The 26,696-nt window shown below is 41.5% G+C and overlaps 1 protein-coding gene across 2 annotated transcripts in view; it reads right to left on the minus strand.

Moving 5' to 3' along the window:
• NCOA7 (nuclear receptor coactivator 7) overlaps positions 1 to 26,696 on the minus strand; it is a 334,866-nt gene that overhangs the window by 116,203 nt on the left and 191,967 nt on the right. For both annotated transcript variants that reach the window (XM_044082180.1, XM_044082173.1), the window contains exon 4: positions 20,987 to 21,134. In XM_044082180.1, coding sequence (XP_043938115.1) covers positions 20,987 to 21,134 — 148 coding nt within the window. The remainder of the gene's footprint in view (positions 1 to 20,986; positions 21,135 to 26,696) is intronic.

The following is a 26,696-nucleotide window of genomic DNA, read 5'->3' on the forward strand; positions in this document are numbered from 1 at the left end:
ATGCAATGCCCTATCCATTTAGAAATAGCCTGTTTTGAGATAGCTTTTCCTTGTGATCCTTTAGCATAGGCTACAAAGAGCTGGTCAGTTTTTCTGAAAGCCTTAGTTTTATCCAAGTAGTAACGTAATTGCCTTTGAATGTCAAGTGCAGGAGTCTTTCTCCTTTGTTCTGGGGATTTGGGAAAAAGGTGGGCAAATGAATGGTTTGGTTTAGGGCCACACTGGATACCACCTTTGGCGTAAAGGAAGGGTTAGTTCGTAGAGAGACGCTGTCTTGATGAAAAATGAGGAAAGGCTCCACTGCCATTAGTGCCTGTAGCTCTGAGACTCTTCTAGCTGAGATTATTGCTAGTAGCAGGGCAGTTTTCCATGAAAGAAATTTTAAATCAGCTGAAAAAGCTGGTTCAAAGGGCTGCAGTGTAAGCTTTTCCAGAACAAAGTTGAGATCCCAAGTAGGTGTTGGTGCTCTCCGTGGTGGTCTTATGTTCTTAGCCCCTCTGAGGTACTGTCTTAGGAGTGGATGTGAGACTAAAGGAGGATCCGTGTTATAATGAGCTGAAATTGCTGAGGCGTGGATCTTAATACATGAAAAGGAAAGTCTTTTGTGCAACATCTCAGTTAAATATTGTAGAATCTGAGGAATGTTTGGATCAAGGGGATTTTGGCCTTTAGCCTGGTTCCAGGCGCAAAATCTTTTCCATTTGTCTGAATAGGTTTTCCTGGTGCTGGGCCTCCTGGCCTCCAGAATGACATCCATAACAGCTTTGGATAGAGATGTTGACTGGTTGTTTAGGTAATTTGCCATGCAGCCAGGTTTAAAGTCTTGAGCTGGCTGTGTAGAATCTTATTGTCTCACTGGGTGAGCAGGTGAGGAATTTGTGGTAAAATCCATGGTGGGCCGTGGGCCATGTTCTTTAGAATTGGATACCAATGCTGGCGGGGCCAGTCTAGTGCAATGAGTATCATTTGTGGCCTCTCTAATCTGACTTTCAGCAGTACCTTTGCTAGAAGAGGCAGTGAAGAAAAGGCATACACTGTTAATGTTTTCCAACTGAATGAGAGGGTGTCCACTTTCCAAGCTTGTGGATGGAATGTCCTTGTGCAAAATTTTTGAAGTTGGTAGTTTTGGGGGCTTGCAAACAGATCTATGTCTGGGTGTCCCCATTTTTGAGCTATCACTGCAAACACTTGTGGATCTAGTTTCCACTCGTGTGGATCCATGATGTTTCTGCTTAGGTCGTCTGCCAATGTGTTTTTCTTTCCTGGCAGGAATTGTGCTTGTAATTGAACCTGGTAAGACAGTGCAGTGTTCCACAAGGTCATTGCTTGCCTACACAGAGGGTAGGAATGTGTGCCCCCTTGCTTGTTTATGTACCACATTACTGTGGTATTGTCCGTCTTTATTATTAGTTGTCCTGGTGGGTGTAAGAGGTCCTTGAAAGCTGTTAGGGCATTCTGTACTGCTAGCATTTCTTTTTGATTGATATGCAGGTGCCTCTGATCTGTAGTCCATTTGTCCTGAATGCACTGTCCTGCCATGTGTGCTCCCCAGGCATAGTCCGATGCATCTGTTGTCATAGTTTGCCTGGCTGTGGGTAAGGTGAAAGGCTGACCCTTGTTGAGGTGACATGCCTGTGCCCACCATAGAAACTCCTGTTGAAGGCAGGGAATGAGTGGTATCATTGTTTCCAAGCTGTGGCTGTGCTGAGTCCATATGCTTTTCAGGTACCATTGTAATTTCCTCATATGCAGTTTTGCAAATGGTATTAGTAGTATGCAAGATGCCATGAATCCCAAGGCCTGCAGAATTTTTCTTGCAGGGAGTTGGGTCTTTGTTGCCATTATTTTGAAATATTGAGTCAGCTGTTGTTGCTTGTCTGGCGTGAGATAAGCCATCTGGGCCGTTGTATTCAAGCTGGCACCCAGGAATATTATGTTTTGTGAGGGCACTAGTTTTGATTTCTTTTCGCTTACTGTGTACCCTAGGCAACTTAGAAGGTGTTTGACAAATGCCAGATGCTTTAAAAGAATGTCCCTGCTTTCTGCTTGAATAAGGCAGCCGTCCAGGTATGGGTATATTTGAATTCCTCTTTGTCTGCAGTATGCAATTACTGGTGCCAGGCATTTTGTGAAGACCCAGGGCGCAGTAGATAAGCCAAAGGGCAGTGCAGAGAATTGATAATGCATTGAACCTGCAATGAAGTGGAGGTATCTTCTGCAATTTTGTCTGATAGGGACATGCAGGTATGCCTCCTTGAGGTCTAACGTTACTAGCCAAGCATTCTTGCCCAGCATAGGAAGAAGCTGCTGTAGTGTTAGCATCTTGAATTTTGGTACTTGCAGATAGGTGTTCAGAATTGAAAGATCCAGAATGGGCCTCCATGCTTTGCCCTTTCTTGGGACTAGAAAGAGTCTTGAGTAAAATCCTTGTCCTTGATCCTATATAGGTACCTGTTGAATGGCTCTCATGTCCATGAGAGCTGTAATTTGTTTTTGTGCCTCTGCCCATTGATTTGGTGGCAGGTTTGGCATTCCTTTTATCCTTGGTAAGGTATGAAAGTGGAATCTGTATCCTTGAGAGACGATGTTTAGGACCCATTTATCTTTTGTGATGATGTGCCAGTTGTCTGCAAAAAATGCTAATTTTCCTCCCAAGGGAGTTGCCAGGAGAGATTTGCTTGGTAGTTTGAGGATTGAGTCATTGTGTTTGTCTTCTGCTAGCTTGGGGCCTGTCTTCTCCTCCTTTCTGGGTAGCAGTACCCCATTGGCAAAGTTTGTAAGGGCCTTGTGACTGACCTCTGCCCCTTGGGCATCTGTATTTGCCCCTCTGTGATCTGTCAGAAGCTGGAAAGGACCAATTTTTTGTTGGCCAATTTCTGCTGAAACGAGGGGGTTGTACCTGCAAAAAATCCTTGACCGTCTGCATAGACTTTGCCTTATCCTCCATTTTCTTTCAAACCTCTTCTGCTATGACACCAAATAATACATCCTGCTGTAAAGGTGCATCCAATAATTTTGCTTTAACATGATCAGGAAGGGTTTGTTCTTTTAACCAAGCATGTCTACGTATGACAGAGCCAGTAACAGCTGCTCTACAGGAAGCTTCCAATTAATCAAATCCGCATTGTAAAGTATGTTTGCCCACCTGTTCAGCTGCATGCAACAGATCCTGCATTTCCTTGAATTCAGACTGTTCAGTATGTGTGCTCATTTTTTTGTTTTAATTGAGACATTAGGAATTGCGGATATTTCAGCATGTGAAACTGACAATTTAATGCTCTCATAGCCAGAGTTGCTGAGGTGTATATTTTCTTTCCCCATCTATCTAGGGCTCTGGAATCCCTTTCAGAGGGCACAGGAGTTTTAGCCATAGAAGCTTTAGCTCCCTTAGGACCCTGGGAAATTGTTTCTAGGTCAGCCACAGGGCTTTTATAAAGGAATTTGTGAGAGTCAGGTACTCTGTAGTATCTGTCTGGTTTGGCTGGAGCAGGAGGTAGAGAGTCTGGATTTAAACTAGACTCCAAGTAAACATCATCCACAATATCTAAAACTGGAGGGATAGCAAGAGGACTGTACTTGGGTAGTAAAATGAACTCTCTGAGCCTTTTCTTAGAATCAGAGTAGTCCTGGCCTTCCCAGTGGAAATGTTCCCTCATGGTATGTAAAGTTTCCCCAAAGGAGTAGTCTTCAGGGGGAGATGCTGAGGGAATAGAGTCTTCAGCATCAGAGTCTTCATAAGGTGGAAAAGTGTAATTCTGTTCCTCAGAAGAATCTGAGGAAATTGAAACCTGGTCAGAGGAAGCATAATCCTCCTCTTGTCTTGGTCTTTTATCAGGAGGGGGATGGGAACCCCTGATTAGGGTAATCAAATCTTCAGCCATCTTAAGCATCTGTTTCTTAGGCATGGGGCCTTGAAATGTAGACTGATGTACAGTCGTCTTAGGTTTTAAAGGAGTTTTAAGCTTAGCATAAGATTTAATGGTGTGTGTAGTCGGTCTGAAGGCACCTTCTGCAACCGAAGGTGTTTCCACTGCACCGGGGTCTACTTCTGCTCCGGTGTCGGAAGATGGCTGCGTCGGCCTAGTAGACTATCTAATATCCACACTTGTTAAGTGTCCACTCTTACAGTTTAATTACAGAAATGTGTACAGTTTAGAGACTTATGTAAAACACTTTCTAAGCTGACTTTGTATGTATTATATTTTGTTTTATATATATTTTATATACATTATATATTAATAAACATATACACATAAATATATATATAAGTTAACATATAGTGTTTAGTGTAACTGAAACATAACACCTTAGTGGCTACTTTATTACTTCTTAGGATTATGGTGTTCATTCTTATAGTTTAATTACAGAAATGTAAAAGTTAAGACTAGAACTCTATTGGTGGGAATCCATTTCTGAAAGAGATTACTACTATGGGAGCCAATTTCCTTCTGTTGACAATTGTCCGGTTTTACAGCTGTGTACACAGTTACATATACATACACAATAATATATGCAGCTAGTAAGTTTTTTGTTTGCGAGTTGACTCAGTTTACAATATTTATTATTATTATTACTCCTTTGTAGAAAAATACATGATGTTTATAAGTTACTACTTTTTATAGTATACTTTTTAAGTGTACTTCTCAATATTTTTAAAATAGTTTTTAAGATATTATGACTTACTTACTTTTAAGTAACTCCACCACTTTAACCCATAATTGATGTATTAAACACGTGGGCTTTCAGTGATGAGAGTATAAATTGTTAATTGGTTTGGTTTTTAATTGTCTGAAGAAGTTGCTCACACTGCGAGCAACGAAAAGCGCTTAACATTTATCAGTGAATAAATTCTTTCTGTCCTCACTCCGTGAGTCATTGGATACCTTTTACTGTTGAGTGGTTTGTTTCTCAACTTGGTTTGGCCTAGTAGACTCCGCTTGAGAATCCACAGCTGTCTGGGGTTCCAGTTCTGCAGTCGTCAGGGGCTGCGTAGGTGCCTCACTGAAAACCGGAGAACCGGCGACAGGCCCAGCAGAGGCCTTGGAGTCTGGCTTGTTCCTAGGCTGCCTGTCCTTATCCTTGCGTTTTTTATGTATGCCAGTCGTCGGCTGCTCCGACGGCATGATATAATTAAATTTCCTACCAAAGTAATGTCGTGCGAAGTCAAAACGGTGTTTGATAGTTCATTTATTAAACCTAGCACAAAACCGACAACCTGTGACGTCGTGGTCTGGGCCTAGGCAAGGAATACAACAGGAATGGAAGTCCTTATGAGGTATTTGCTTCCCACAAGAAATGTAATTGTTAACTTTTTCTGACATCGGACTGAGGCAAGAAAAGGTTCCCCAACGGGGTACTTAGCTTTATTGAAGACTTCGGACTGAAATTCGAAATGAAAATATCAGGTGTCGGCCGACCGGCACTTGCGAACTGCTTCTGCTTTGGGCACCGCCCGGCAAGAAAGACTGAAGAAAATGGTGTCAGATGCCTCTTGTATACCCCTGGCGCACTGACGTCGGGGAAGAAGCGACAGCAACCGACGCCGGACAAAGACTTTGGAATTCAGGCCGACTGCGGGACCGCCTGATGGCAGGATAACCCCAAGTGTGATGACTGCAGCAGGGTAACACGATGAACATCCAATGTTGTTTGGGGCTACTAGAATCATGCAAGGTCTTGGCGGTCATGGTCTTGTTGAATACCCTCAGAATCAAGGGTAATGGGGGAAAGGTGTCCAAGAATATCTGGCTCCATGTGAAGGAGAAGGAATTTTTCAGGCTCCCTATTTTTAGGTTCTGTAGCAGAACCTCAGACATTTGTTTATTATGGGGGCAGGCAAAGAGGTCAATAGATGGGATTCCCTACAATGTGGTGAGATCCAGGAATACCTCCCTTTTCAACATCCAGTTGCTTGGGTGTAGTAAGTCCATGCTCAGGGAATCTACCAGAATATTGCTGCAACATGGTATGTACTATAATGATATGAGGTATTACCAGCCATGCCAGGAGAAGTAGGGCAGTGGATGTGTAACACATGCCAGCACAGCTAGCTGGAACTTTGTAAAGAATTATATGTCATTTGTATATTCACTGATTTGTACAGATGCGTGTGATGAAAAAGTATTTGCAAAGTTGCTTGTGTTAAAAATGCATCAACAGTGTGCCCTGCTGGACAGAAAAGAAATATACAGGCATTATTTTAACTGTTTAAAGGTATATGTTTTACCAGAGGATAATGAAAGAGAAGAGGGTAAAAGCTCAGTCCTGGCTAATTTTGGAAAATAGCTGAAATTAAATTAGGCCATAATGATGTTATCTCACAGTTCTGATTGTAGCCACAGACAAAAAGTCTGTACTAGGAAGGTTTCTGTACCTTCTTTGGGGTGAGCTAATTGCTACTCTGGAAGGGTCGAGATTTGAAATTGTTTTATGACTTCCAGGAGCTGCAGCAGATCTGAGCAAAGCTCTATCTGCGTGTATTGTAACACACAGATGCAGAATCCTGGCAGCTTCTAGTGTTGGTGATAATGTGGGAAACAGAGTCAGATGACCAGATGTGATACCATTCTGTAAGCTATCCCAGAAATAATATTTAGATATTATACAAAGAAGTCTCTCAGTCAAACTAGGCAGTCTGTTTCTTGGAACTTGACATAGAAGGATCCCTCACCCAATTCATCTTGCCTAACAAGTGAACCAGGGAATATCAACTCTTTAGATTAGTCATGAAAATATACTGAGATTACTTAAGTACTGTTTTACTGTACCTGTGTGAATGTATTCATCTATTTTAACATTTCCTGTGGCTGAATCTCTGGTGTTTATTGTAAAAAGATATTGCATCGTTTCATGTTCTTTTATTATTTACTAATAAATATATTTAAACTTTTCATTTTGGCTGGTCTTTTTACAAAATATTTAAGCTTTTAGAGTATTTGCATATATTTATTTGGTGATGATTGGGTCCACTCCTGAAGTCTGTCTGTTTGGTCAATATTACCATTTGTATTAATATTAATTTCACTCAGTATAATTGGGTACCCTTGGACCTGCCTTAGGTAACTGGCTTTGTAGTGCCTGGTGGCAGTGATAATTACCTTATAGTCTGGGCAAAAGGGGGTGTAGCGGTTAAATCTGTGCCAGCCTTTGCCAGGTGTGTGTGTAAATCAAATCTCACAGTGTGCGTTTATCATTTACTTGCAGCAGGGACACAAAGCACTAGTTTCAGAGTGAGTGGTAGAGGACTTGGCTTGGGCACCCGGCTGAGGACTTAACTCTACAGCTGTGCCGGAAAAGAGAGAGACAGAAACTCAGACCCCGGGCTGTGTGTGTTTCCTCTGTGCTCTTAAGAGAAACTGTGCTTGATGCAGAGATGTCTGCATCTGGAAATACTGAGTGTATCCATTTGTAGTCCAAATGAATGTCCCTCTTCAGCGTCAGTGGTGAGGCTTCAGGCTCCTTGACTACTGGCCCAGAGTGGGGATATCACATGTACGATGCAATGAGAATGGTCCCAAAGCCCTGGGCCAGCACCCAGATCAGTCTGGTAAGGCTGCACAAGGAGTAAGACAAGGCCCCCCCATCCACCGCTTCTTCATGTACCAAATGACTGTTGTATTGTCTGTACAAACTTGTAGGTTTCTTGGACTCAAGTACTGTTGGAAAGCTTTCAAAGCCAGAAAAACTGAAGTATTTCCTTCAGACTGATATGCAACTCTTTTTTTTTTTGGGGACCAAATGCCCTGTACCTCATTGAACTTTGGTGTGCTCCCCATGCCATGTCTGTACTGTGTCTGGTGATGGACTTGACTGCCTGAGGTAGAGAGAAGGTTGCTCCTGGGTTGTTTTGTATGGTAGATTTCCACTATAGAAGCTCCTTTATGAGGCATGGGAGGAAGGGAAAAAGGGTCCACAGGGGCTGAGAGTGCTGTTCCCATACATTTTTGAGAAACCACTGGATTTTCCTCATGTGTAGCTTTGCTAAAGGGACCATTAGGGTACATCAAGCCATGTACCCTAGGATACTTAAGAACTCTCTGGCCAATATAAAGTTGTTCTGTAAGCTGGTCATTCAAGTACTCTGTCAGGAAGACTATCTTGTCATGAGGGAGGAACGCTTTCTGTTCGGTTTCTGTTGGATGGAGTCTATCATGGCTTCCAGAAACAGGAACCTTGTTTGGGGAGTCATCTGAGACTTCTACACGTTTAACGTGAGGCCCACCTTTTGGAAGCAGTCTACAGATGTCTGGAGGGCATCTACAGTCTATGAAGTGGGCCTTCCTTGGATGAGACTGTTATCTAGGTACAGATAGATGTCCTCCACCATTCTGCAATGCTCTATTAGGCGAGCCAAGCATTTTGCGAACACTCCTGAGGTACCAGAGAGCCCTAATGGTAAATAGCAAAACTAGAAGTGGGAGCCTAAGGATACGAACTGCAATTATTTTCTGCGGCTGAGAGCTACAGGTACATGGTGGCAGGCATCCTTTAGGTCAATTGTAACCATGGAGATGCCCTGAAAAAATCATGAGGAAAAGCTTTTACACAGTAAGCATCCTGAATTTTGGAATGTGAAGGAATTTGTTTAACCTTGAGAGATCTAGGATAGGTCTCCAGGTTCAGTCTTTTCTTGGGATCAGGACGAGTCGTGAATAAAAACCCTTCTCTTCTTGACATGGTAGAACTGGCTTATGGAACCTTGCTTCAGCAAATCGTTGATAATTGGTGGCAAGAGGTTTTCTTGCTCCTTAGGACTTCTTGGTAAGCCCCAAAAGAGGACATTTCCCTAAAATGGATAAAGTCTTCCTTTTCTAGAATGCCGGGAACCCAGTGATCTCTTGTAATGGCCTTCCACTGCTTAAGAAGAGGAAAAGCCTGCCTATCAGGGGTCCAGAAGGAAGAAGGGGGAACAGTTAATCACATCTGTTCTCTGTGTTGGTTGTGCTATTTGGTAGCACCCAATCTCTGAGGCTGTACTGGATGCCATCCTCTTGATTGCCTTTGTCTTTTTCCATGTGGAAGCCTCCCCTTGTCTTGTCTAGGTGGGAAGGGCCAAAGCTTAGAGGTGTTGTTTCTACTGTATCTTGGGATTGGGGACAAGTAGAATTTTTTAAAAGTTTTAAGCTGTTTGCCTTTTTTGTCCAGTTTTTGGAAAACCTGATCAGCTGGGGGGAGTATGAACAGGAACTCCTTGCCCAATGCGGCATCCAATAACTGTGCTTTAACTTGGTTTGATAATGCCTGATTTCTTAGCCAAACACATCTGCATATAACTGATCCTGAGGCAGCTGCCCTACAGGAATCATCTTAGGTGTCACAACCACATTTTATGGAGTGCCTGGGTACCTATAAAGCTTCTCTACCAATATCCTACATCTCCTTGTATAAGGATCTGTCCGACACGAAATCAAGTTTTGTTAACATTTTGTCCTGTGGTGACTCCAAATATTTTATCATACGAAATTGATAATTTAATACTCTCATGGCTAGGGTAGCAGAGATATAGGTTTTCCTGGCAAACCTGTCCAGTAGTTTGCTCTCCCAGTCTTTAGGTAATGGGTGTTGGGATGGCTCTTTGGGAACTCCTTTGGTAGCGTCAGTGGAAATTATGGAAGGGGATCAGCTTTAGGATTTTTCTACAGATGCTTGTAAGAGTCAAATACCCTGTATAAAACTTATCTGGTTTCCTAAGGGCAGGTGGTAATGAATCCAGGTGAAGAGCTATGTATTCAAACTATCATCTAGCACTATGTTTACAGGGGGATAGCCAGAGGTCTAGAAGGGGAAAGTAAGTTTAGTAACCCTCTGTAGCGTGTCTGAGCTTGAGAGAACTGCTTACTTTTACAATTAAAGGCTTCTTTCATTTTATGTAACATGTCCCGGAAGGAAAGGTCTTCAGGTGGGGAGGCAGAAGGAAGAGAGTCTGAATCAGGACAAGTTTGGATTGCAAGTGACGACAGTTGGCAAATTCTTCCTCATCTTCAGCCTCCTCTTGGAAAGCTATATTCCTAGTCCTTTTGGTTGGAGCCAGGGAGACTTTAGAAGTTGCCGAAGGTTCTATGGTTTTAATATAGGCCATGAATTCTTGTACTATCTTAACCAGGTCCTGGACTTCAGCCTACAACCTGGAGGCTGAGGGTGGGGGTGATGCCACATTGGTGTATGTTTTGGGTTCAACTGTCGTTTAACAGGCATAGCTGAGGGTTGCACTCAGCTGGGCACATCAGAAATCTGCAAGGGGTGAGAACTTCTTGTGAAACCATATCTCAGACGTCAGAAGCTATCTTCAGAATGGTGCCAAATCTGAATGCGGTGCGATTGGTGGTGGTAGTTATGAGAAGGCCAGTGACTGTGGCGGCCTACCAAAGGGGTGAGCTAGAAGGTTCCATCCTAGCACCCGCCAGTCCTGGGGGGTTGCAAAGGTGTCTCAGCAAGGCCTTCAGTCGACTTAGAGGTAGATGCAATCACTTCTTCTACAGACTCTGGATCCCTGGGCTTTTTATCTTTTTTTTTTTTTTAAGATCACACCAGCAGTTGTCAGAGCAGTAGTGGAACCAGTAGAAGACAGGTATTGCTATGCTACCGAAGAAGCCAACAATATGTGCAGCGAGTATCTTGGCTCTACTTTTAAGGGTTTTTGCACGGAATTTAGCACAGTCAAAGCACTTCATTCTGAGACCGCAAGCAAAACAAGTGAAAATCTTTATCTGGGATTTGCTTCCCACAGGACAGAGTCATTAACTTTTTTTTACCATTAATTAGAAAGGAAATTTCCCCAATGGGGCAATTATCTGTCTAGAATCAAAGAAACTCTGGAAACATGAGCTAATTGATGGACTGCAAGCATCGAAAACACATGAAGCGCATCGCACTGCATGACTAGAAAGAACTAAAGATGGTGTTGGATGCCTTTTTTATACTGCAACATCTGGATGTCTGTTATAAATCGCCATCAGCTTGGGATGATTCTAAGACTCTCAAAATCAGGCTAGAGATTGGCTTCTGCACAGCAGGAAGTCCCAAGGATTAGTACTGCAACACTGACTATGAAGAACATCTAGAATGACCATCTGTGGCCTTGATCATTTTAATGGATGACCTATGTATTACTGCAGCTCCACCACCCAGACTGATTCTGGTCTACAAACTGTAGGAGACAGAAACCTGGGGAAACCAAAGATGCCAAAGTTATTATCAAGCCAAGTTTGTGTAATTAACAGCAAGTCAGAATCCTGTTCAGTGTCTAACAGAATGTCAATCCTGTTACAAACAGACCTGGATTTTAAATATAACACACAAAACTGATCCATCCTAAGTAGCATTACACCACTGAATACTAAATTGGATGAGAATGGAAGCTAGATTGCAAAAATATTTGCACTTGCACTTATGCTTGAGGATCGCTGTCACAGTGACAACTACTGTTGTAAAACATACTTCAGTCTCTCATACATTCAAAGACTAAAGCTATTTCCTAGTGAAACTGCCTGAAGTACAGTGATTCTTCATGTACAGAATAACAAGCAACATAAACCATGTTTGTTTGCTTTTTTTCAAGATAAGTATCACAGCCATATCAACTTATAATTCCACACATTTGCTGCAGCTATCAAACCGTACATCACTTTTTTCTCTTAAATAAAAGGCATACTTTTCTCACGCTATTTGCCATAATGATATAATAATTGCTAATATCAGCCCAAGGTTCAGTTCAGATTCCATTGGTATTATAAACACTGAATACAAATGACATTACAGACAGAAGTCAAGTATCACATTTTGAAAATACCTTTTTTTCCTGATCACTGGGATGCAATATCAATAACTACCCAACAGGTGGCAAAACTCCTACGTGTGATTAAACAGTACTGCACTTTGAAAACTATGTTGCTGTACTTCTGAATACAGCTGCAGCTATATAATATCCTGTCTGCATGCTTTCAAAAAGGGAATTGGTTTTATTCAACTTTTTTTTAACTTGCCTTTTTAAAAATAACCATTCTGTAACTAGTACCATAAAAGAAATAGAGAACTAGCAATATGAAAGTCCAATGTAAAAATATCTACACACACACACACACACACACACACACACACACACACACTGCTTTGCAGAACTAACTACTAGTCAGACTGCCAATCATTACACCACAACATACCTAACCACATCCCACAAAAGCAGATCACAAGCAACTTGAGGTCTCTACCTATTGTGATGGCCTTGACAGACCTCTTATTTCAAGCTGTGCTGGGCTGAATCAGTATTTTTTTTAATTTAAATAACTGAGGGGAAGATAACAGTCACTCTTCTTCAGTTATAATCAGGACTACAAGGAATGATAAATGTCTCTTTACACATGTATATACTTTACAAAGTGACAAACAAAAACAGTACATTTAGAAGTTCAGGTAGCCAAACATTCTAATTTGTATGAGACAGGTAGAAACCAGAATACCTATACTCAAGCTTTAAGCAGAACTACTAGGGGATTAAAGCAGGCTCTCAAAATGGAAACCAAAAAGTGAAAAGGTCACACAGACAAACCAATTAGTAAAAACTACAAGAAAGAACTAGCCATGCCAGTGATTTCCCTGTGTGACCTCCTGCAACAGAGGCCCATGGGATATATGCAAATGACCCCTTAAGGACATCAAGTGTTTTAGCTATATGGCTTCTGAATGTCCATGACTTTTTCCTTTTTAAAGTCTTTATGGGCAAATTCAGGCCAACAAAGCCAAACACCACTAGCTGTGGACATGCACGTTTCTGCCTTCTGATGATCTCATCAGCACGGCATACATGGACTGTTGGGCTACACTCTAGAAACACAGGAAAAAGTAAAAAGTCATGGACATTCAGAAGCCATATAGCTGAAACACTAAGTCCTTAAGGGGTCATTTGCATATATCCCAGGGGCTTCTATTACAGGAGGCTTAAGGCATCACACAGTGAAAACTCTAGCTTGGCTCGGTATTTCTTTTAGTTTTTATTAATAGGCTCTCAAAATGGAGCATCCCTCTACTACCTTACATAACGCTGGTTTCATACCTCTCAAAGAATAATAGATTATTATGATTGGGTGTTTGATCTTAATCAGCTTATTATGTGTTCTGAGACATATATCAAGAAATTCACCTCAAGAGTGGAGTGAAGTGAAGCTGCTCACATGAGATGAGCACTTATGCTCCATTTTCAGGGAAAAGTCAGCTGTAACTGCTTCATGCACTGCAATAATGATATGTACACTAAATTTCAAACTCAAATTTGGGGCACTGCTCCTCTTTCATCTACAGTCTTTCTTTCAGATCAAATTTAAGGCACCCACATTATCAGTAAACTATGCCCTGATCAGCTTTAAAGTTGAATAACTGATACGGTGATTATTTATGAAACATACTTTTTTTCTTCTTGTAACTGGAGTACAGGTGAAAAAGGGTTAGTACAGTCCCAATTATATTTAGTTAAATCAGTGCATACAAAAAGCCTAAAGCAAACCGAGGTGGACAAGACATGCAAGTCACACAAAGACAATAAATGTCTGTCAGAACAACAGACCTTTACTTATACTGTAAAGCAGAAACCCTAACCTCAGAGTCAGCACAAGGATGCTTTCTTGTGTATGACAAGAAAATGAAATTACAAACTGCAAGAGTTGTCTGCTGGACTAATCTTAGTAATACAATTCCAGTTCTAATACCTATTCTAGAAGCAAAAGTTGTCATGTAGGACACCTTATACCAGTACTTTAACTGGGTAAACAATCTTTCTGAACAAATATCAAGTGTGGATCTTAAATGTAAAAGATGGGTCTAGCCAGGCAGCAAAGTATTTAAACCAATGGACCAATTCAACATTATTAGGGTCAGTTACATTGAGGACATACTTAAATTGATCCTTTATGTTAACTGAGTTTGTCCTGCATAAGTCCATTTACAGAGGGGACCAGGAGAAAAAGCTCTACAGACAATATGTTACTCTAGCCTGTACCTGCACATACTTATAAAACACTAATCATTAATGGAATAACAGGCACTTTGCTTTGCAAGCATGCTGATGCTCACAGCACTCACATCTTGTAACAAATAAATACTTTAACTTACAAAATTAGTATCATAATGCAAATTTACTTACTTATTCAGTCATCCATCCACCCATTCATCTACTTTGTTATCCAGGACGGTCAGACTGGGTATGGCACATTTTCAGCAAAGGTCCACAATGAGAATTATACAATAATGGTAACACAACTAACACACAATGCTACAGTCACTGTAGAGACCACAGTTACATGATGGCACTGATAGTAATAGATTACTTTAAAAAAATATGTTACAGACATATTGGTAAATGTTACAAGGTAAGTGACAAGGGGTGGAATTTGCTACATCTGCAGTTTTGGAGCTTATTTGAAGTAGTTTAAGAGGCTACTTGAAGATAGTGGCACTGTAAATGCATTTCTAAGTTTTGGACACAGACTTGGTTAGAAACGGTGCAGGTTGTAGAACAGAGTTTTCAAATTAGATATGTGCCACTCATGGAAGAAAGTTAGAAAGTAACATTTTTTATGGATGGTGAAGTATTTTATTTGACAAATTTTAAAACAATAAATATAATTATTTTAGTATAGAGACTAATTGGTATCAAAACGCACAAAAATTTAGCACACAGAATCTTACATTTGATATATGACTATCAAACATCTCAGTTACAGTCTGTTACCAAAGCCAATCTTACAATGTACTTTCCTTTATATTTCGGACATGGACACTTAAAACTTACACACCAAACCACTCTACAGCTGAATCAGGCAGGAATAAACAAGCATGCGAGCTAACACTATACAAGAGTGATAAAGATGTTTACTCTCACATAAAGTAGGGGAAATAGGACAAGGAACAAAAGGTGGAGCACTAAAGAGGTAATACTCTCCAAGTGCACAAGTGATGCATACAGCTTCTTTTACACTACCTATATATAGCCTATGGTGCACAAGGAAAACAAGGTGTTTGCTCAGCTTCCTGCCTAATGGCATCTGTATACTGTGCATCATGAGTCACTGTAAACAGCCTCAGCGTCAAATGACTGACTGATCATGGGGAGTGTAAGCAGTTGCACTACTGCTGCTGTTATTTACGGCTTCGTTTCTGTTTACCACAGGGACTAAACAGACTTTTTACCAGGTATCATAATCATCAGTGACAAAACTATTTACTTATTTATTTTTTTATTTTACATTTGTTGACCGGGGTAGTCTAACTGGATATATGTCCATTTTCAGTAAAGGCCCGTGGAGAAAAGCTCCAAGATACATACAAAAAAGAAGGAGAGATAAGCTCCAAGACAGATATAATAAAACAATATAAAAGGTTGCAAGAGTCAAACTTAACATCTGTTGGTAATATAAAGTACAGAACTCATAGTAAGCATAACTCAAGTAGTACATGGTAAATACACAAAAAGATGTTACTATTTACATATATACATATATTTTAGTTGTCATGACATAGTATTTGGTTTCATAAGGGTAAGTCTGTACAGGTGAGGAGACTGCATTAGTGTGAGGGAGGAAAGTTAGTCAGTGTTAGTACAGGGGCATAACCAGTGGGTATGGAGGAAAAGTTTTAGCTTCTGTTTAGAAAGAGTTAATGAAGCCAGATAAATGAGTTCAGTGGGTAAAAGATTCCAGTGCTTTCCAACAGCATTAGAGAAGAGGGAGTTCTCCTGCCAAGTTGTTGGTTTTGCAAGTATTGATAAGTATTTTCTTTGAGGAGCGTAAATTCTTAAGATTGTTGTAAGTGGTAATAATGCTAGTGAGTATTGGAGTGTTGGTGGGTTGGTACAGGGTTTTATGGGCTATAGTAAGCTGGTGAAAAAGAATTTGGTTTGGAAGTTCAAGCCATCCCAGTTGCTTTAGATTAAGACAGTGATGTGTTCTAAAAAGAGAGGCAGTTGCAAATCTGGCAATATTATTGTAGGAGACTGCCAGCTTATTTAGGTTGTTCTTAGAAAGGTTAGTATAGACAGAAGAAGCATAGAGTAGAGTGGAGATTAAGTGAGTTCTGGCTATAGCGGTCCTGGCCACTGGAGTAAGAAAGGGTTTGCGTCTATAGAGGGATCCTAATTTTTTGTTGATTGTTTTAACTGTGCTGTTTATATGAATATCGAAGTTAAGGTTTTTATCTATTGTTATACCTAGAAGTGTGGTAGTAGGTTCAGGAGATATGAAAGAGCCATTATTAGATGTGAGAGAGAAATTTATTAGGGTGGACTTTCGGGTTGGTGTGAACAGTAAAAGTTTAGTTTTTTGGGGAGATTTAGGAGGAGGCAGCGGTTTAAAAAACATTGTTCTACAGTACTGAATGCATTTTGGGTAAGGGACTGTAGTTCAGTTGGAGAAGTGGCTGAACAGTTTATTGTAGAGTTGCCTGCGTATTGAATGCAGATGGTTTGAGGAATTGAAGAGTGAAGGTCACTGATAAAGATTGAAAATAGGAGTGGTCCTAATATAGAGCCCTGAGGAACACCAAGAGAAATGGGAAGGAGGTTAGATAGTTTATTTAGTTTTGGGTCCCATAGCACAGCTTGCTGTCTATTGTCTAAGTAAGATTTGAACCAATTTATCGCTAGGGGATCAAGTGAAAAGGATTTCAGTATATTTATGAGGAGCTGGTGATTGACCATATCAAAAGCTTTGGATAAATCAATAAAGACTGCAGAGGAAAAAGTATTGTTGTTCCGGTTTTTGTTAATGCAGTCTGTGAAGGACAGGAGGGCAGTGGTGGTACTATGGAATGGTCTGAATCCATGTTGACAGTTGGCAAGTAAGTTATTTTGGAGTAGGTGGTTAAGTAGTTGCTTATGGATGCATTTCTCCATTATTTTTGCTAGGGGAGATAGTAGGGCTATAGGACGGTAGTTAGAAAAGTCATAGGATTTCCTGCCTTTATGTAATGGGATGATGTAAGAAATTTTCCAGATAGGTGGGATGGTACTTTCATTTATGGTATGGTTAAATAAGAATGGACATGGGATAGGCTAATGCTTTAGCCCCTTTTTGCAGGTATTCTGCTGGGAGATGGTCGGCTGAGGGGGTGGTAGGTTTTAGTTTTTGGAGAAGGGAGCAGATAAAGGAAGTAGATACTGGTTGTAACTGAAAAGGTGGAGGTGAGTTTGTCATGGTTGTAGGCAGTTTTGAGGTATCTGGAGAAAGTTGACTAGCAAGAGTTTGGATGGCTTGTGTGAAGAAGGAGTTAAAGGCATTAGCAGTATAAGTGGGATTCTCATGGCTAGTGCCTTGTGGGTTAGGTGTGCTGCATTGTCCTGGGTATAGTAGTTTGCTGATGCTATTCCAAAACTTTTGTGTTTTATTTTTGGTAAGTTTGCTGTATTTGGTAATAACAGTCTTTTTTGTCTATGAGGATGGCTTTTTTTGTAAGACTTCTTAGTTGTCTAAAGGTTTGGTGATCTGTAGGATCCTTAGTATTACGCCATTTGGCCCAAGATTTGTTTCTCTGAAGGATTTTTTGCCTAGTGGTGTTTGAGAGCCAGGGGGCAGGCTTAGTTTTATTTCTAACAGTGCGAGTTGGGGCATGTTGGTCAAGGATGGCTAAGAACGTGGAATTAAAGTATTCTACAGCTTTGTTAAGTGGAAGTGATTTAAGTGGAGTCCAATTACAGTGTCTAAATTCTGTTAGGAAGAGTTCAGGGTTAAAACTCTTTTTGGTACGTATTGTCCTAAAAGTGTTAGGAAAAGTTAGGTTGGTTTTATGCCTGATTAAATAAGTTAGTGAGTGGTCACTTAGGTCATCTGGGAGGGTACCTACTCTGTATGTATGGTGAGGAGTATTAGTCAGAATGCAGTCTAAGGTACTTTCTTTGTTATTAGTTTTATTAATTCTAGTAGGGGAGTTAATATATTGCGAAAAGTCATATAGGTTAATGTGGGTAGTAGGGTGTACATTACTACAAGAGTCCCAGTCTATATTAAAGTCTCCTAGGACTATAGTTTCTTGTGGGATATTAATAGAGAGCCAGTTAAAGATATTTTCAATGGTATTAATGTTATTTCCTGGGGAAGGTAGATACAAATGAGGTATATGGATTTTCATGAGTTAACCTGCAATTTAGAAATGAGGATTTCTGCATTATTGTCAGAAGGTGGTTTAAGGTTTACAGTGGTGATTTGTAGCTCTGCTTTATAAAGGATTGCTATCCCTCCTCCTTTTTTGGCTGTGCGGTTTAGTCTAAGAATATTATAGCCAGGAGGGGTGACTTCGTTGTCTTTGGTTGTAGGCTTTAGCCATGTTTCAGATAAACATAGGATGTCAAATAGGTGAACATCTAGGAGAGCATGGAGGTGGCAGATTTTATTACTGATGCTGCGTATGTTAAGATGAGCTACATAGAGAGAGTTAGAAGGTTTTGTAGGGGCCTGGGTATTACTATTGTTAGAGTTGGAATTATGAGTAGGAAGTATGGTGTTTGGGCCAGGGTTGGGATGGATGTCCCCATCTAGTAAGGAGTAGAGGTATATTTTACTTATGGGGTACCCGAGCGAGGCTTGTAGTAACAGTCAAGTAACTTTCTAATATTTAGAATGGTATACCTAATGTGTGCTACTCTATGATATTTGGCTTGTAGGTAGCAGGGTTTATATGCGGTGTTTATGACATTTTGGGAGGTAGGGAGTGTAAGTGTTAAAGTATGTTTGGAGAGGAAGGATATGGAGACATATAATGTTTGTTCGTAGGAGGTAAGCAGATAAACAATGGTAAGAGGAGGGAAGAGTGATAATAAGAGTAGTATTTGTATCTGGTGTGGGGTGGTTAAAATAGCCATTGTATTAGATTATACAGTGGATGAAGAATGGGAGGTAAAGAAGTATAAGCAGGTTAGAGGATAAATTAATCAGTGAGATGATGTAAGTAGGAGGGATGGGAGGTCGGGTAATAATTGGCAATGTGTTGTGATTAATGAGGGTTGGGAGTGGTAATTAGATCATTTGCTGGATTGGTTCAGATTTGATGGGGGTGTGGTTTTAGAGAAATAAATTTAGGACCACTGGGGGCGGGTGGCAATTGGGGGCAGGATACGGAAGTGGAATGAGCGCGCAGGGCGAACGGAGCGGGTAGAGACCAGTGAGTGAAACAGGCAAGGAGAAACAATCAGTGGATTGCTGACTGACAGGGTAAGTTAGGTTGGAGTAGTTGAAGGATAGATGAGAAGTATAGTGGAAGAATTCCAAGGAGGGTAAAGGGAGATAACAGCAAGACAAGAGGTGCAAGAGAGAGCTATTTTAACAGAGTGAAGACAGTAGTCATGAGAATGGGTTATTCTTGAGTGTATGGATAGACAAAATGCTGAAGACTGGATAGGAAACAGGTAAGGAGAAACAATCAGTGGATTGCTGACTGATAGGGTAAGTTAGGTTGGAGTAGTTGAAGGATAGATGGGAAGAATTCCAAGGAGGGTAAAGGGAGATTACAGCAAGACAAGAGGTGTAAGAGAGCTATTTTAACAGTGTGAAGACAGTAGTTATGAGAATGGGTTATTCTTGAGTGTAGGGATAGACAAAAGGCTGAAGACTGGATAGGGTTGCCACCTAGTGGCCAGGGACCTGAATTACACAGTACTATTGACTGAAGAGGACTAGTCAAGAGTTAGGTTGCTCGGTTCAGCAAAGAAAGAGGCAGACAGGGGCTGGATTTAACTACAGGGTACAGATGGGGGGGGGGGGTAATGGCTGCTGGCTTACCTGGCTGACAGGCCTTTAATTACAGACTATACAGACCAAGGATACTACACTTAAACAGCCAGTGTAAGTAAACACATACTTTCTTCTTTCTTTTGGTGAATAGCACAGGGAACCCTTATAGGGTGCAGAGACAGTTGCAGAGTTAAGAAGGGTCCTTGGTTGCAGGTGGGTTCTTAACTCAAATTGGAGCGTTGACCAGTTGGATAGCTTGAGAATGGGCAAGATAAAATCAAGACAGCCGTGACTGAGGTAAAATGCTAGCCTCCTGTGGTGGCAAAGGCTGTTTGCTTATCTTTTTCTTTTTTTGTAACTGGAAGAAGGGCCGACAGTTTATTCCATGGTCAGGCTGAAAATGGTGTCTCTTTTCCTGTAATACCCAGGAACTATCAGTTATATTTATAGTCATGCAGTCTTCTGGTAGCAATCTTCTTTGGCAAACATGACAATTTCCAAATAATTTCCCAAAATTATAGCTGTATACTCAATGCCCATGTAACAAATGATGGTCAGGATCCCTAACATGTGGCTCAGCAGAAATACTCTTTATTTTACATGAGAAAATAAAAAGATTGCTCTAAACACTCTAACAGATTTTCACTCTGACTGTGTGTTCTCAACTCAACTGAGCCAAAAGTCTTGCCTTTACACATCCCTGCATGGTTAAAAATCCATAGGCTTGACATTTATGAACATTGCTGAAAAGCAACAGCAGACTCTTTACATAGAAAAAGCTTGCCTAATGTAGTGAAATCAGAACTACCCTCACAACAGACATGAAGCATTCCTCTCCCAGTAAGCAGGCTACTGACACCGCCATCAATGGACAAGGGTTACGCAGTTTAGATGGTGATAACTAAACAAATGAACCAGACCCAAAGAACAAGTTAACTTTTACAACAGTAAAATAAATATGTTAAAAAGTCATAATTTGATCATTTTAAAGACCACAAAACAAATTATGAACAAACAGCTTATAATACTCTGTCCACTAGTGAAACAATTAGATCTACATATTTTCTGTAGTACTAAAAGAATAACTAAAAGGAAGACAAACTGTTTATCTAGTAAGCATTTGTCAGATCAAACATTAAACAGTGCAGTTCTTCGTAGAGCTGACATCATGGTAACCCTCGACAACTCTCTTCAGTATCTTCAGCTCCACAAGGAATTCTCACTAGCTAATTTAAAATTTTACAAAATGATATTGCACCTAAAAACAGATTAAAACATACCTCCCAGCTTTTAGCAGTTGGAGCACTAAAGAAGTTGTCGATCATATCCAGTTCATCTTTTTCTACAACAACAAATCCTTGATCTTTTGCTTCTTTTCCGTAGACCTCCGGAGACCAGTGAACAAAGAATGCATACAACTGGTCGACCCTGTGAAAATAAAACAAAACCAGTGCTGCATTTTAGTTTAAACACAACACATATTACTATACTATATATTTTTATAACTGGCATGTTAACCTGGGAATTTAAGTCTGCAACAACAGGTTACAGTCCAGCAGCTGGACACTACAAACTCGCAATGCATGCTACTTTTGGTAAGGGAGAGGGGTATATTGCTGGAATACTTGTGGCCTTTACAATAAAAAAACACCGCATTGCCTATTTTCAAAATATAGTGTACATAAAGTAAATTAATAAATACAAAAGTACATGCATTTTGTTTAACACAGCTCAGAAATCCATGACAATGACAGTTGTCAGTCTGTCTTATTACATTTTTGTTAAACATTAAAACAAAGCCTCAGCTATACTACAGTCAATTGAAGAATAAAAGGAAAACAAAATAAAAAGCGACAGCTAGGCATTTACATTACATTGGACAAGTATGATTTAAGAGTTGTGTTTTCATGAACATGTGACATCACCATATGCTCTGGTTACAATTTGGGACTTCTGCCACCAAAAGCAATCCAGCCTGCTTCCAAAGTAAAAAGCTTAGTGTCTCCCCTCCTTAAAGCCAGATGGGTGCTGTCCCATCTTGATGTCAATACATATGCGGCATAAGGGAAACTGTCACCCTGTACTACCTTTATTCTTTTCAAAGTCTCCGGGAATCTGCCATGGATTTGTAGCACTAACTACTCAGGTAAATAAGGGGAAAAGGACTACCCCCACCTAACAGGCTAATAAAAAAGAACTTCTCCTCAAAACTTCCTCTCCAAGTTTGAGAAGGGAGAAAGCCTGGTGGTAACAGGGAGGGTAAAAAGGAGAAATGGTGGCTAATTACTCAACCCAGCTCTGGAATGCCCTTAGGATAGGAAGAAGAGGGCAAGACAGACAGAGAGAGCAGTAGTGAACACAGTCAGACATCAACAAATGTACTCAACTGACAGTAAAATTATGATTTGCTCCTAACACAGCTGTACTATATTCCATTTTATGGCACATGGTTGCACACAATTGGGAAGATTCCCAAACCTCAGAGACCAATGGGCGAATGGCCTTGAAGAGCTTTTTGCTGAAGTAACTTACAGAATGGCTGTGACAAATACTACCACAGCTAGAGAGTAAATGTCCAGGCTGCAATGCTTAAATAATGCCTTTAACTGAGACAGCATTCTCTTAGCACCTTCAACATATGCATTTGGCAGTTTAAAGTCCTGAAGGCCATGGTAGCAGCATTGCAAACCTTCCTCCCAAAGTGGTCAAGTATCTTATTCACCCTGTCACTAGGGAGTATAATCTCCAAGAAAGCCACAGCTAGATTGGTATGGCATCTAAGTCCAAGGAAGTCATTGTTCCACTGTATTTGGCATTCATCAGACATATCACTGAGTGCAATGCACCCTTTGGTATGTACCTAACCAGGCATATCCAACAACTGGAACGTCCACAGAGGTTCCTCACTAAAAGAATACATGGCATAAGTAATATGGCCTGTGCAGACCGCCTCAAAGTCCTATCCCTGTATTTTGTCTCCTACAGGCTTTTGAGTGGAGATCTATGCTTGGCATACAGGACATTATCAGACCCCATTCTGATGGACCTCCTGCATATCCACAAAACAAACAGTAGCAGAATTACCGATTCTAAAGACTTAATCCCTTGCGTGTGACATAAATAGGACCTGCTGGACAGATAGGTATGCATCCCAGAGACTACCCCATCTATGGAACAGGCTCCCCATCCATGTGAAGTAGAGTTCCTCCCTAATCCAATTCCAGTGCAACTTGGACAACGGGATGGGAAACTGGAAATTCATTCCTGGTTTGGCACCTATGTCTCTAATGCAAACAGATAACCTGTAAATGGTTCATCTCTCAGGCCCATGCTTACACATATCAAGGGTATCAGAACTTGTCAGAGATTTGGGATGCATGGCCAGGCTTAAAAAGGCCCTTGTGGTCATTAGCCTCGTAAACACTTATGAACCTATGAACTTCTTGGAGGTGATGAGGGTCCAGTTTTCTTTGAATAGGGAAGTCTTCCACCTAATCTTCCTCCTATCTTGTCTGGGGCTAGGGGTTGGGCATGGGGGGAGAGGATGGGGAAGAGTCATTGCTGATCTCTGCTAGGGTCCTGTGGCCTACAATTCCCAAAAGCCTGAGTGTTCCTGAGGACCACTGCCTTGCCCTCTGAGATTGCTGCTGCTGGCTATGAGGCCTTTCTCTTTGGATTTTCCTTTGGGTGGGTTTTGATTGGGAGGGAAAGGATGAATGATTAGTGGGAAAATTCCGAATGAACCTAGGTCGCTGGACTTGGAGGAAGTTTTTGACAGTTGGCATGGGTTTCGGTTTATCCTCCATCTTTTTTTTTTAACACAGCCTCAGCCTTTGGTCCAAAAAGGGAGTCCTTATAAAGGGGTGCATCTAGTAGTTTAGATTTGACACGCTCTGGTAATGTCTGTTCCCTAAGCCAAGCATGCCTTCTAATGACCGAGCCAGAGATGGCAGCTTGGGTAGATGCCGCTAGGGCATCATATACACAGTGCAAGGAGTGCCTGGCTACCTGGGGACTGGAATGACAGAGATCTAGCAATTTCTTGGAGGTGTTCTTGTCCTCCAGGGAGGATATTTTTTGCCTCATTTTCTCCAAAAAGTCCTGGTATTTTATCATATGAAACTGGCAGTTGAGGGTCCTCATGGCCAGGGCAGAGGAACTGTAAACCTTCTTCTCAAACCTGTCAAGGGCCCCGCTTTCTTTGTCCATAGGTAATGGGTTTTTAGAAGTACTAGTCCCAACTCTTTTGAGGCCAGCAGTGATAACCTCTGGGTCAGCAGAAGGGTTCTTAAAAGGGAATTTAGTCCAGTACCCTGTAAAACCTGCCTGGTTTATGAGGGACTGGGGAAGACAGTCTGGATTGAGAGATGACTCCATGAAGACATCTTCTACCACTTACAAAACTGGAGGGATAGCCAGGGGTTTGTACTGTGGGAAATCAAGAAACTCCCTGACCCTCTTTTTAGACTGGGGGTATTCCTATGCCTGCCACTGGAAAAACGTAATCACAGCATGTAGTGCCCCCCCCCCACAAAGGGGGTGAAGCAGAAGGTAAAACCTTTTCTGAATCAGAATCATCAAAGGAGTTAAGGAATGGTTCATCTTCAAGTGTAGAGCCCTCATCTGAATTAGGGAGTTCTGAAAAGGTCTCAAGTGTAGGGTCTCTCTTCCTTTTTCCTGGTGAAAATTTGGGGGGGGGGGGGCCTGCCTCTGACTAAAGAAATAAGGTCCTCTGCCAACCTGACCAATTCCTGCTGATAACCTGTGGGGCGGGAGCTGGTAGGTCTAGGTACAGGACCTGAAGTCGAGCTCTTCTTAGGTATAGCTTTAGCCTTGGGCTTGTGCCTGCCCACTACTCTGATGCCAGTTTCTTTGAAAGAAATAGCAGATGTAGGTGGACGCCCCAAAGGGACATCAGCAGTACAGGATCATTTGCCAGAAGTAGAGGTCTGCTGTGCAACTCCTGACCCGACCAACAAACCAAATGCCAAGGCCTGAGTTGAAGCTGAAGGACCAGACAGCATGTCAGACTCTAAAAAGGTCTCGACAGAGGCCTGTGCCACCACCTTGCTTGCAGAAGGGGGCTGCAAAGGTGCCTTTCTTTCCTCTGTGATACTAGCCTTGGGATACTGGCAGACAGAGAAAGATCATCGTCCAAGGCCCTAAGTTTGGGTCTTTTTTTCTCTTAGGAACCTCAACCTTGGGATGACCGACAAATGCCATCGCTCGATGTGAAGCGGACTGCTGACTATGGGGCTTAGACAAGATTTTGGCCCTAGAATTGAAAAGGGAAGACAGACAGCAATAAGGGACATCGTGGTTTGAGCCTAAGTGACACACAAGGTATGAAAGTCGCTGTGTGGGATTTGTTTACCACAATGAAGACAGTTGTTAATTTTATCTGACATGAGTCACAATTAAGAAAAAGAGTTCCCCAATGGGGTACTTCACATTAGAAGATTTCTCAGCCAGCTGTGGATCAACCGACTCACTCAACTACTTTGGGCACCGATGGCAAGAAAGACTGTCTCAGCATCAGCTGGCTCCCTTTATACTCAACCATACTGACATCAGGGTAGGACATTGGCCAACCCAGGGAGGAGGGAGTATTTTTTACTCTAGTAGTCGGGCTGAACAAGGGCTTCTGAAGCAGGAAATCCCATACGTCAGGATTGCAACAGTGAATCAAAGAGCAACTTATGGTTGTGTCCTTATTATTACAGTGACAGCTAACAAGGTAGGTATATCTGACAGATATAGGTAAACATTCTATCAGAGTCAGTACCCAAAGAAGAAAGGTTCCCTTATTTGGTTCTGAAAAAGGACTCCTGACTATGATGGCTGATCCAAGGCAGGTTGCAAGTTTTGTAAGAATGACACAAAATCCTGGGCCAGCTTCATCAGATCCTCACACTGGGCCACAGATGGGAATGAGTGGAGGATCCACCCAGCTCAAGCTGTAACAAGACATTAAGTGCCCAGGATTTGGACAACTTGGGCCAACGTCTAGGAGTGTCGACCACCTTTGAGAACTAAGGACATGGGTGGGACGCCTAGACTACCTTGGCTCAATGGAAATCCTCATGGATAAATAAATGACAAGATATGGTCCTCACCCTAGGTAACTTCAAAATATGTGCCAGAAACTGTTTCCCACAGTTTGGACCAAATGACGATGATGCAGTTTTGACTCAGGAAGTTGTGCCATTATCTGAATGTCTGGTAGCCCCCAGAGGGACAATGTCAGAGGTTTGGTCATAGTAGGCATCAGATTCCGAGGCTGTAAAAGTAACTCACTGAAGCCCTTAACCTAGAAAGTTCTTTTGTACTCCAAATAAAGATCATTAGCCTCCTGGTATGCCCTTTACTCAAGTTACTTCTGTTAGCTTGTGCTTTTCTGGCAAGGTTCCTGTGAAGACCTGGCTACTGTCATGTAACCTTGGACAATGCATCCAGCTTTCTTCTTGCTGTGGTAGTCTTGCATAAATTTGTCTCTGTGCTTTGTGGTCTTCTTATAGAATAAGTCATAGTATGGATAGGAAACAATGCACCCTGTACCTAGACAAAATACACACTAAATAAGAAAATCCACATGTGGAATTTGTTTTCCACAGGTAAAGCAATTATGTTTCACAGCAATTATTTAACAAGATGTCTATTGCCCATGATGCTCAGAAACCTGCTACTCTGCAGCCCTTATCTCCCTACTCTGGGAAGCTCAGCTAAACCAACTGACAGATAACTGAGCTGCACATAGCAATATGCTTAGAAACTGTGGCAAGAAAGAACTAAACATGGCATGGGCTAATGTCCATCGTACCACAGGTGTACTGACACCTAAGTGGGGTGGAGGCACTTACTTGGTGCTAAGTTCTGGAAGTTGGATCAGATGTTAGGCCTTCTGAAACAGAAGTCTAAAATGTAAAAGCACTGTAACAGTTAACCACATGGCACAAGTCACTCTCTGCATATGGCTGAGGTGAGGAGCCA

Source organism: Protopterus annectens, chromosome 1.part1 (genome assembly GCF_019279795.1).
Source record: "Protopterus annectens isolate FY-2018-M chromosome 1.part1, PAN1.0, whole genome shotgun sequence".
Classification (NCBI taxonomy): domain Eukaryota; kingdom Metazoa; phylum Chordata; order Ceratodontiformes; family Protopteridae; genus Protopterus; species Protopterus annectens.